General features: G+C 37.1%; 1 protein-coding gene across 3 annotated transcripts in view; it reads right to left on the reverse strand.

The window, feature by feature from the left end:
- LOC147178622 (LHFPL tetraspan subfamily member 4 protein-like) overlaps positions 1–4,575 on the reverse strand; it is a 33,443-nt gene extending 28,868 nt beyond the window's left edge. Inside the window, exons 1-2 of one of the 3 annotated variants that reach the window (XM_086070179.1) lie at positions 4,267–4,575; positions 3,328–3,752 (exon numbers count right to left, since the gene is read on the reverse strand). In XM_086070179.1, the coding sequence (XP_085926305.1) occupies positions 3,328–3,742 (415 nt within the window). In that variant the 5' untranslated portion in view covers positions 3,743–3,752; positions 4,267–4,575. Of the gene's footprint in view, positions 1–3,327; positions 3,756–3,935 lie in introns of all 3 variants that reach the window. The other 2 variants (XM_086070181.1, XM_086070178.1) reach the window with 2 other exon arrangements.
- Positions 4,576–13,250: the final 8,675 nt, after the last annotated feature.

Here is a 13,250-nt window from a genome sequence, read left to right on the forward strand (position 1 = left end):
ACTAGGCCTTGAGAAATGTGAAATTACGCTGCAAAAATGTCAGTAAAAGTCTACACAAACCCACCGTTAACTAACGAACCGTTAAATATGCGTTGTTCAAAACCTAGTTAGTCATGCTGTTAGTTAACGGCACTGATAAAGTTAACCGTGCCGTTTACATCGCTGGTTAGCGCAGGTATATCGCACGATTCCTCTTTTTGTTTACGTCCGCGTCGGTGAAAGGAATGGATACTACCCAAATGACCAACCAAACAAACGTTATTCAATCAATGATTGAAGCAAGTTTTTGTAAAATAATTTATTTATTTATTTTTATTCATTATAGTTAATTTTTTTCTACTGTGTGTATTTTCTGTGAAAATTGTGTGTAATATTTTTGTTTTGTTTTTTCAATATTTTTGTAGCATAGAATATTGAATGTTTTTGTTTGATTTTGTTTCTTATATTTTTGTCCAACCTAATTGTATTTTTGACTGATTTGTATTGTTTGTGTAATATTTTTGATAGAATTGCTTTTATTTGTCTTGTTGTATTTTCATGTGTGTAATTTTTATCTAATACTAATAATGATTACTAATATTTGTAATTACGGTTTGAAATTAAAATTAATTAAACAAATATTATTATTATATTAAATTTAAATTAATTTAACAAGAATAATTAGCCGCTATTCACAGTGTTGACGTGAAAGCGAACAAGAAACATTACAGGTAACCTCTCTCTGGAATCACCTCCCACTAAATGTTGGGCAAGGCTGTTGGGCTTGAGGTAAAGCCCAAAAGGTTGGGCTCTTTGTCCATTTTTGGAACTCATTTAAAAAAACACATTTTTATTCTTTCTCTTTTAACTCAGCATGAGACTTGGCATTGTATTACTGCGAAGCGGTAGTGTGCACGTAACTCTTCATCAGAATAATCACCAATGTCAAAGACAAGCCCTCAGTAGACAATTTTTCTTGCGCTCAAGGGGCATCATGAAGGCAGCATTAGCCACGAACACAGAGTTAACCACACTGTTAAAAAGTTAGCGACGGTCCCTAGGTGTGTTAACTTTATACAGCAAGTTAACAGCCGGTTAAAGTTAACAGAGTTTTGAACAACAAGATAAAAGTGCCGTTAACAGTCGCTTAAATCTACTTAACCAGTGGTTAAAGACATAACCGAGTTTTGAACAACCGGGCCCAGAACTTTATAGGGGGTTAATCTGAGGCACCTTAAATGTTGTTGTATGCTGACTCCCAATTAACATGACTGTAAACATTTGATATATTTAAATGTGATTTTTTTTTTCCCCTGAGCACAACCACAACCCCATCTGTAAAGAGGGTGCATGTGTATCAGCACTATTAGTTGTTTATTTTTCATTCCCTCTCAAAAATAATAAATCTTAGTATCAATTGAGTTTTACATGTCATAAATCACATAAATGTGCTTAAAGTCCTATTTTCAAAAAGTTATTGATGATTTCAAACAGATCATAATAGTAAAAACAACCAATTTGAACAATTTCCAATAGCCACCTTCATAAATCTAAACAGCATCTCACATTATGATAATAGATTTGCCTTACAGCCATTTGTAAATGTCATACATTGTCTTCCCTCCTGGTTCACAGATACTCTCGTGTCCATGGAGGCATTAACACTTTATGCTCACTCAGCTCTCCAAACTGTAATCCGAACACGCCAACAAGGAGAGAAAGCATAACCTGCCCTGAGAACCGTAATCCTATCGACCTGGAATAATTTCTCAAAATAGCAGTACAGATCATAAAAAAATAAAACCCATGAATCCAAAACTCTGTTTTATGCCACACCACATCATGAACACGCTGATGGATGGATGGATGGATGGATGGATGGATGGATGGATGGATGTTGGCAGGAATTTCTTCATTTATACTTTACAGTTTACACACTGCAATATCAATGGCTATAGGAGGAACTCGTAATCCCGTGACTGCGGGATTCCCGAAGAAATGTCAGCCTCTAACACAGATTAACCAATCTCTTGGTCAAAATGACCAATTTGTATCGGTTGGCTCAATCACCTATATACAGTATATTAGTTGGAAACACCTACCATTCTGGAGTGGTTGTTTTAACCAAATAATCTGTCGGACACATAACTACCAGCTAGATTGGTCAAATGTAACATATTTTTGGTCAATTTGACCAATACGTTTTTAGGGTGTAAACCACAGCAAAACAAAAAACAAAATAAAAGTTTGATGCCTTTACATTCAAGGCACAGTTTTTTTCTCCAAAGTAATTGTAAAGAAAATGTGCCCCAACCCTAAAGCTAGCCCCTTAACGCCTTAAGTCTTGTTATACACAATAATAGCTTTTGTTCTCCTAAATACATTCATGCTTAACAGTCATTTGTAGTAAAACTTTGTAAATAAATATATGCACAGTACTTGCTCAAAAATTGGCTTTTTATGACAAATATTATGATTAATGAATCCAATATTACTATAATATATATATATATATATATATATATATATATATATATATGTACCTTTTTTGAAAATATGTCATGGTGTGTGCCTATGGCCATGCAAATAACACAAACAAGTGGGCCTATATACGGTAATTAACGGTATCTTAATGCCCTTTGGAACACAAACTTTACAGACTCACTCCATCTCACACTAAACCTTGTTTCCACTTTCAGGATCTATTAATATCCAAAAGGAAACCTTATGAAAATCTTTGCTTACAGTAGCCTAAGTGTTTGTTCACTAAGACACTTGAAATATTTCAAATGAATACGCCAACAACTGTAAATCCCCTACTCGTTTTAAGATTATGGTCAAGTAGTTTTAATGTCTGTCATAAGGTTTCTAGAGTGTCTTTTGATGCATGATGCCAAATTGCCTCCAGGATTTAGGATGTAAGATTTTATACAAAAAGATAAACAGGCAACTGAACTGCAATTATAAATGGTAGGCCTATGTTCTTTTTTAAATAAATAAATAAAACTCATTTAACTATGCCATCTTTGAAAAAAATTACTGATTATAATGTGGACGGGAGGGGAGGGGAGGGGAGTAAAGGAATCCCTAAACCCCGCACTCCCTTTTTTGAGCGGGGATTCCGCAACAGAATACACTTTGCACTAAAGAGATAATAATAAAGACCCCCCCCCCCCCCTCCAAAAACACACACACACACACACACACACACACACACACACACACACACACACACACACACACACACACACACACACAAACGAATGGATCGTGCAACAAAGAAAAGATGGTCTTCCCCGTGCGTATATGTGCATGTGCGTGGGTGCGTGCGTGCGTTCGTGCGCTTACCGCACAGCAGCTGCATCCAGGCGCAGGTCTTGTACACTGTGGAGGTGTTGCAGAAGAAGAACAGTGCCATGCAGGCGATGCAGCCGATGATGAGCACCATTGCGAGCAGCACGAAGACCGAGGCCGCCTTGAAGGCTCCTGATGGGATGGAGCTGAAGTCGGAGAAGCTGCCCACGCAGGTGAGCTCCCGGCTGGACGACGGCCCGGTGCCCACGCAGTAGTGGAAGAGGCCGAAGTAGCCGGCCTGCTGCGTGTTGACGCTGTCGCCGATCCAGTAGGGCTGGATGAAGACCACCACGTTGACGATGGCGAAGCAGATGGTGAAGATGGCCCACAGCACCCCGACGGCCCGCGGGTTGTAGTTGTAGTTGTAATTGCCGTGATAGATCTTGGAGGCTTCTTGGGAAGGCAACATGTTTGTTCTTCTTCTTAAATAAAAAAAAAGAGAGAGAGAGAGAGAGAGATAGAGCAAGAAATAAAGAAAGCCAAATCTCCCTGCACGCCCCTGTCCTCTGCCCCTGTACACCTTCCAAAAATGTAAATAAAATGCACACAAAAAGACACTGTTCACCATCCACTTAATGGCAAAGCTGGATGTGGCTATTTACCTATATAGGCCTTGCATGAAGGGAAAAATGCTACGTGGAGAAAATACAAAAATCATAGTCTATAGTACAAATGAATAATTCACCACGACAAGTGATTCAACATTGCTCGTTTTCCTTGGGGCTACACCATGAATGATTTAAAAAATCCATCAAGAAGGGGATTTTCTTTATTTCACAGTATTCGGCTCGATGTTTTCATTTAAAGCTGCCCTCCGTGCCCAATAGATGTTTTCATGGTGTACATTACGATCATCCAAGTGGAGTGGATGTATGGATTGATAGGCTGTGTTGTTTCGTCCCTTCCCATGCATCCGTGGGGTAGCCTTCTCACCCGCTGTGTCTCGCCTAGATGGCCACGCAGGATTTGCAAATGAAGTCGAAGAAGGGGGGAAAAAAAGAAAAAAAAGAGGAGGATGAAGGAAACCGAGAAGAGGCGTAATCTTGAAAAAGCCTCCTCTGTCAAATGTGAGCAGTCCTCTCTTGTAAATCCACAATTCTCCACCGCCTCGGCTCCATCATCATCATGTTTCTCGTCGGACAGCCTTTATCCACAACGTCTTGCCCCGCTCTCTTTTCTCTCCGTAGCCTATTTCTCTCTCTCTTGCTCGCTCTCCTACGTCCTCCTCCTCCTCGCGCTCCTCTGCGCGCACCCCGGGAAGACGCTGATGTTTATACTGACGACAGCGAGGGGGCGCGTTCACGTGCGCGGCCACAGAGGGTGGGGGTGCTATTGGGACGGGGGGCGTTCGCGTCAAAGCGCGCCACTACTGGTTTTCATTTTGAATTAAGATTGGAGGTTGTCAGTTGTCACCACCGTCAAACCCGCCTGACTTACCAAAAGGGGTCGGGGGTGGGGGTAGGGTACTATTAGGGAGGTTAAATATCAAGGAAGGGATGGCATATAAAGGTTCACCAGTTCTAGTCCTCAAGGTCCAGAGTCCTGCAGGTTTTAGATGTTTCCACCCACTAGCACACCTGATTCATATAATCAGCTCATCAGCATGCCTGATAACGAACCAATCTTTAGTATCAGGTGAGTTAGTAGGCGGAAACCTCTCAAACCTGCAGGACCTCGGACCTCGAGGACCGGAATTGGTGAATCCTGGCATATAGGCTCCCACGCACGTATCCTTGCTCCTTTTGAGCTCCTTATAATGTTTGGAAGTCGGATATATGAAGACAATGGTGCATTTACCCAGTGAAATAATGTGATTAAGGACTGTGATATTAGCCTAATCGCTGGATTCAATATACAAGGATTCAAAGGCTTCATTTTTCTTTGTACACAAAAGATTATTGTATCATACGTTCTTTCATTTTGAACTGAAAATCTATTTAAAATAATTAATATTTGTTTAGTTTTATTAATCCCAAACTGCTTATTTTCATTATGCTACGTTCAGACCGAGCCGAAATTATCGCGATGCTACGCTAGTCTCGCACGTGTTTGTTTGCGGGGTTCTCAAATGGGATTTGTTTCGCTCCGCGCCGCAAAGAAGGAAACGGAGGGATTTCTACGGAAGCGTATTGCATTCACTTGGGAAAAAAAGTCTTGTTTTTCTGACAAATTTTGGGGGGAGCTTTGTTTTTTGAGTATTTTTTTTTTCAGTTTTGTTGGGGAAAAAAAATCCGTTTTCTTGAGTACTTTTTTTTTCTGTTAATTTTTTTTTAACAATTAATTATTATTTTTTTAATTTTCCTGTTTTTCTGAATTATTTTTGTCTGTTTATCTGAGTAATTTTTCCGTGTTTTATAAAATAATTATTTTTTAGGTTTTTTTTTCAGTTTTTCTGAAATTTTTTAAAGGGGTTTTCCCTCAGAGATTATAGAACAAACCACAATACAGTATACACATTCATTCCTTTATTGAGAGCCAGTAAGTAAACATGCATATGGAGGTGTGCGGGAAAGTGTCCGCTTCCGCTATTAGCGAGTCTGCAACAAGTCACTTGGAGTTCAGAGGTAAAAAAATAAATTAAAAAAAATTACAATTTAAAATATATATATATATATATTTCCAGTTTTTTTGAATATTTTTTTCCCTGTTTTTCTGTATAATCCCCCTACCCTGTTTTTCTGAGTATTTTTTTCAGCCTGTTTTTCTGAATATTTTTATTATAATTTAATATTCAGTAAAACAGAAAATTAAAAAAAATACTCAAAAAAACAAGGATAAAAACCGGCAGCATGACAGGGGAAAACAACAATGGTTCGACGCAGACAAAGGGGAGACAATAAACTAAATACACACACACTAATTGACACCAACAAAACGCACCTGGGCAGGACACAAGTGGCAGAGGGTGCTGATTGGTTGACACGTGAGGAAGGACAGGCAAACAGGTTGACAAGACAATGCTTGACGAGACTAGGGAAGCACGCAAGGGCTGTGTCCGAATGTCCACCCTTATCCCCTAACTCCTCATTCACTACATAGCATCGCACCATATAGTGGCCTGATATATAGTGCCCTCATTGTGTTTGGCAATTCGGACAGCCACTACTTTCTCCTGGTCGCATATCACGTGACCACCGTGAGTATTACGACGCACCGGCGCATAAATATCCGACTATTTATTGCGAATTAAAATGTTTTAAAACTGTACTTTATTTCCTTTGTTGTACATATTTTCAACTAAAATAAATTTATTATTTCCGTAGTATATATTAATGCATCGCTTTGATTCTCGCACTTGCGCTGCCGGTCGCACCATGTTTTTTTTTTTTTCATACTCGCAATGCATTGTGGCCTATATCAACCCGGTTGAATTAATACAATGAGTATTTTGTTAAGGTTGGCAGTAATTTGGCAAAATAATTTCCTGAGCCAAGAAACAAATATGAAATAGATAAGCACATCAAAAATAATTCATCATCTATGTTGCTAAATGCTGTTAATGATACAGAAGTATTAAATGTTGTTAAAATATTAAAAAATAAAAAGTCCACTGACTGCTTCAATATTGACATGACATTAGTAAAAAGTATTATAGATTATGTTGTGCAACCTTTCACATATATATGTAATTTGTCGTTTAAAGCCGGTATATTTCCATCAAAAATGAAAATAGCTAAATTTATTCCTATTCATATAAAATGGAGAAAGACACATGTTCACTAATTATAGACCAATATCACTGCTGCCACAGTTCTCAAAAATTCGAGGAAAATTATTTTCATATAGATTGGACAATTTTATTGAGAAACATAAGCTTTTAAGTGAAAATCAATATGGGTTTGGAGAAAAACGGACCACCTCAATGGCAGTCATGGAACTTGTAGAAGCAATATCTACTAACATAGATTAAAACAAAAATACTGTTGGAATTTTTATAGATTTAAAAAAAGTATTTGATACTATAGATCATAGATCATATACTTAGATATTAGAAAAATATGGCATAAGAGGTTTGGCATATACATGGATGAAAGGTTATTTGGATAATAGATATCAGTACTTACAGTTTAATAATATACAATCAAAACACTTGAAGATTATTCATGGGTTCTGTGCTAGGCCCCTAATTATTTATATTATATATATAAATGATATCTGTTGTGTCTCAAAAATATTCAAAAGTGTCTGATTCGCCAATGACACAACTCTCTACTGTTCAGGAGAGAACCTGAAGCAGCTTTTGAAAATAAAATTATTTTATTGATGAAAAATTATGTTGTAAGTCACACATAGATAATGTCAAAAGGAAAATGTCAAAAATGATAGGGATACTCTCTAAAACTAAGGATGTCCTGAATAAGAAACCATTATACACATTATATTGTTCATTATTATTACCATATCTGACCTATTGTGTGGAAATCTGAAAAAACACATAAAATAACATAAAACTAATACTGATCCTGTTTTCAAACTGCAAAAAAGAGCCGTAAGAATTATTAATCAATCAAAATATACAGAACCAACTTATTCTCTATTTATTAAATTAAATACAATAAAATGTTATGACTTATTTGAGTTTAAAATAGCACAAATAATGTATAAAGTACACAACAATCTGCTCTGCTACAGTACTCAGAAGCTGTTTGAAATTAGAGAAAGTCCTCATAAGATAAGTGATGTTGATGAGTCATGTTGCTGTTGACACAAGTGTCTACAAAAAAACAACAATTAAAACAAGAACAAATATTAATCAAAGTGTGTTTCTGTAAAAGGTGTTAATTTGTGGAATGATTTTGGAACTGACCTGAAAAGATGTCAGTCACTTGCTGAATTAAAAAAAACTTTTAAAAGCAAAGTTTAAAAAAAATACTTACATTAGTCATGAGCTGTTAAAATGTACATATGGTGTAATGTCTTTGTATGTATCGGTATGAGTGTAATGAAAATCGTATATGTGAGTATGAGAATGTGATTTATAGATGTATTGTGGTATATGTCTGTTGATTTCGTGTGCATATGTCGCTGGAAAATGTGCGTATGTTAAAGTGCACTTGTCTATATGATTAGGTTTATACATTTCCTTTTGTTGAAATACATTACCTTATTATTTTATAAAAATAAAACGGATCAGGGGTAGGACTAGATACGTTTTTAACTTCTTCCCACCCCTTTTGAACATATACATTTTCCTTTATTATAATTTCTCATGTTATTTTTCTAAGAAACATTCTGCATTATTTTCACATGCTTCTTATGTCTTCATGCGTTGTGTTGCATCTTCTGGTTGCACTGCACGGCACATCTGGATGGCGTCTAAACAAACATGCAAGTCTGACCATCTCCCACAACACTCAGACTGAATTTCTTCATCCTGAGGCCTCATGTCATATGTTGGCTGCAATAGGGGATTTGAAGGGCTATTGGTGTGTGTGTGTGGGGGTGTGCGTGTGTGTGTGTTCACGTATGTAGTAGTTGCCTGTGTGCACATGTGCAAGAATTTAATGTGCGCAAGTGTAGCGTGTTAATGTGTGTGCTAAAACTGGCAGAGCGAAAGGTGCAATGTAGTTGCTACAATGAGGACATGTCATGAGAGAGGAAATAGACTGTTCAAGCTGGGAATGCCTCTTGAGGACTCAGGTGTGTGATGGAGGAAGAGATGCAAGGCCCTGTGTGTTTTGTGCGAGTGTGCACGTGTGCATACATTCGTGTGTGTGTGTGTAAGAGAGAGAGAGTGAGAGAAAATGTCAGGCAGTGGAAAATGATCAGAGGACAGTATAATGCCAGCCTCATACATATAGAGAGAGGTGTTTGCCTCATTCTCATCCACCCTTTCTTATTATGGTTTGTATTGTGAATTGCATTCCATACTGTATTGCATTTTGTATTGTAATGCACATTTTGAAACCTTACTTTATGTGCAATTCAGTAGCAAAAATTGTACCCTGAACTGGTTGCCAGCCAATCGCAGGGCACACAGAGTCGAACAACCATCCGCACTCACAATCACACCTATGGACAATTTGGAGTGTTCAATGAACCTGCCATGCATGTCTTTGGAATGTGGGAGAAAACCTGGAGTACCCGGAGAAAACCCACCCAAGCACGAGGAGAACATGCAAACTCCACCCAGGAAGGCAGAACCCCGGACTTGATTATCATGGTATGTGTTATCATAAAAAAAAGTCAATAAAACATAGAGCTCTGTCATGTATGTACAGTCACAAAACAAATTCGAAGAGGGGGAAAAAAGAGTTATAAAGCAACTGATAGCTTGAAGTTTTTAGTTTACAGTGCTGTGCTGTCATCAATGAATGTTCTAACAACTGGATAAAAAAAAAAAGTAAAAGTAGCCTAAAACTGAAAAGCAAGAATCCAGAGTGGATATCCATCCATTCATCTATTGATTTACTTAACTGTCCTCACTGGACTGGATGTACAATACAGCAGTAGTTAAAATATTGATATACTTTTTTTGTGTATTTTTTGTTGTGTTTTTTTGCCTCTGACATCATGAATGAGAATAAACTTCTTGCAATACTGTATTTTCACCACTAGAGTGCAGCATTTAATTAAAACTGTCTGTAGGATGCTGAGCAGCTTATTCTTGTCAATTTCATTTTCACGGCGCATCCATTCTGCTCATACCACGAGAATAAATTATCTAAATATTTTCACACATTATGAGGAAGGTGACATTCAAATCATTGGGGCTGATAAGTTCTGATTGAATGGGCTGCCTCAGTGACCTTCAATGCAAGAACTTGGTTTGCAATATTAATGTGATTGAACAAGCCGTGCAACCACAAATTGTTTCACATTATTGAGTTTTTTATTATTATTAATAATATACACTTAACGTTTTATTAATAAAAAAATAAATTAATTTAATTTTACAACACACTTCAGAGTGGTACTAAGGTGTTTGAGGCTGTTTCATGAAAATTAGCCCATGGTCATCCCACTGCCTTCTACTGTAGGGGAAATGCCAAGTAGCCTTTGCCTTTCATTACCTTGACAGGGGCAGAGCAAGGGTGTTGTGATGAGGCGAGTCAAAGTGCTACTTTAAAAAATTGTATTTACTTCCACTCAATTGAGGCAGCACTTCAACACCAAGCTGCCAATTAAAGACTCGATTAGTGTCACAGATCTGTGTATGTGGTGCATGAAGCTTTCTGCAGCAAAGGAGTGAGGTCATTATCAGAAGCGAAGGTTGATCGTGCTAATAGCTAAGGCTAATTTGTACTGACAACACAGCTCTGCTTACCTTTTGGCTTTGACATACTAGTGCTTCCGTGGAGTATGGTAGCTGTTTGTCCGGTGGGCAGATCTTAAAGGCTGTCTCACAGACACATTTTAATAAAAAAGGCAGTTAACCTGGTTGTGTATGTTTGATTGATCGGTGGTTATCCACCATACTAATACTGTATATTCCTTATTCCATTGGTTGCACTCATTATTAAGTTCATAATGTTTTAATATTGGACGTTTTCCAACCTCAAGGTTCACAATTTATCCACAGAAGTAACTGTCTGTTTAAGAAGGATTGTTTAGTCTCACAAAAACTCAACTCAAGCAAGTAATTTTCCATAATGTTTCTCCTTTAACCTTAATGGCAAAGGTGTTATGAAATATTTGTCCACTAAGTGCCACACAAGTGTAAATGTTGGACTTTAAAATATAAAACCAATAAAACATTTTGCTTAGGGTGACCATATTTTCAAATCCCAAAAAAGAGGACACTCGGCCCGGCATCGAAATCGTGCCGTCCACCTCCTATTAGTTAGTTCACAAAACACCCGGACGCCATTACAGGATGTAAAAGAGGACGTTTGGTCACCTTAATTTTGCTAGAAATATTTGATTTACAGCTAGCAGCAATCACCTAACCCTAACAGAAGCCCAGAGGTGTTGATTGAAAAAGGATTTGATGTGTATAAATCCAGTATTTATGAAGTGTTTATTTCTGAGTGAAAACTTAAGACCCCACCTTTAACTCATTCACTGCCATTGACGTCAAAAATTCAATACTAATACTATTTCTATTAGTTTCACATTTTTCTCTACTTTTGTTAACAAGAGTATGAAAACCTAGAATTTTTTTATTGTACATTTAGAACAGATATAAAATTTGTGATTAATCGGGAGTTAACTATTGAAGTTATGTGATTAATTACAATAAAAACATTTAATTGTCTGACGCCCCACATTTTAAATAATCTTTTCTTTTTTAAATTAGGGGCATCAGGCAATAATTTTTTTTAATTGTAATTAATCATATGACATCACTAGTTAACTCACGATTAATCACAAATGTTATATTTGTTCTAAACGTACAATCATTGTTGTCTAGGTTTTCATACTCTTGTTAACAAAAGTGGAAAAAAATGTGAAACTAAGACATTTTTGACGTCTATAGCCGTCAATGGCAGTGGATGAGTTTTGATATTGGCTGTGCTAAGCTGTCGTGAGGCTGTAACGCCACATTTTACGGCTTTTGATGCCCATTTTCCCCGAAAAGTTTTTTTTAAATAACTTTTGGGGCCTTCCTCTTTCAAGATTCTACTGCATTCTCCAAAGCAATCAATCTCTATAAATCAAACGAGATAATTATTCCAAAGACTGCAGGCAGCTATTTATGGGATTGAACTGTGTTCCATGTATAATGGGAGGGAGAAGCTCAAACAGCCACCTTTCAGTAACTGATTTTCTACACAGTCGAATGGAAACCAAACAGGATTTCTCCTCCTTGGATAATTAGCTGTCAATCCACAACCACACTCTCCCACTCTGATCTTCGCTGTCGTCTTTATTATCCCATTTCAAATTATAGATCAAAAGAAACTTATAGGGTAAAATAGCTAGAGTTGTATCTTGTCCTCCGGTACAGACTCTATTCGTCTACTATTCGGCCACCATTTTTCTTTTATCAATTTTTGCACAATAGCTGTTCTAAAAAAAAAAAGTATCCTCTAATCACTTTTACCGCCTTTAAGCAGTGAACCGAATCATGGAGAAGTCTATTCACACTTATAATGATTCAAATATGTGTACGGTCCATCAGCTTAAGTATTCATTAGGGCCTTTTGTTATTTTTGTTATAATACTTTCATACAAGTTCTCTCACTCATGAGGTGACGAATAAGACAAGTTGTTGCTCTCATTCTAAGCTATAAATGATCACGCTTGTACGAGCAGTTTGATTAAGTGCTCCACTGAAAAAATGACACACTCGGTGATGCAATCATGAACAAGAAAATCAAAGATTCAAGTAAAAGTTCTGGATGTGCTCAAATAAAGAGCAGGCAATCATTTTAATGCGCTTCCTGCGTCTTGCCATGTTGTCATGACTACATTAAACTTTTAGGGGGCTGCTGGGGAGACACTTGCTCTTGCTCCCCCACATACGCCTGTGAGGCCGGTCACATGCAATTCTAGTATGCATGCACATGACATTATGGGCTTAACTGCACATCCAAACAGTATAAACAGTTTATATATCTATATATATATATCCATATATATATATATATATATATATATATATATATATATATATACCCATTTGCTTTTGCTTTAGTCTCAAGACTGTTTACTTTGTAGATTCCCACTGAAGGCATCAAAACGATGTATGAACTGATGTGAAGCTATGTTCTTAACAAAAAAAAAAGGTGAAATAACTGAAAACATGTTTTATAGTATACATTCTTCCAAATAGCCATCCTTTGCTATGGTAACTTTTTTTGCATAGCAACTCTTGGCATTCTTACCTACCTCCTTAAGGACTGTTGGAAAAACCTTTCAGGTGACTACCTTTTGAAGCTCATCGAGAGAATGCCAAGAATGTGCAAAAAAGTCATCAGAGAAAAGGGTGGCTATTTATTTATGTATTTAAAAAAATCAATTTTTTCATCTTT

The sequence above is a fragment of the Leptonotus elevatus genome, chromosome 2 (genome assembly GCF_054856555.1).
Source record: "Leptonotus elevatus isolate MCC_2025b chromosome 2, RoL_Lele_1.0, whole genome shotgun sequence".
Taxonomy (NCBI): domain Eukaryota; kingdom Metazoa; phylum Chordata; class Actinopteri; order Syngnathiformes; family Syngnathidae; genus Leptonotus; species Leptonotus elevatus.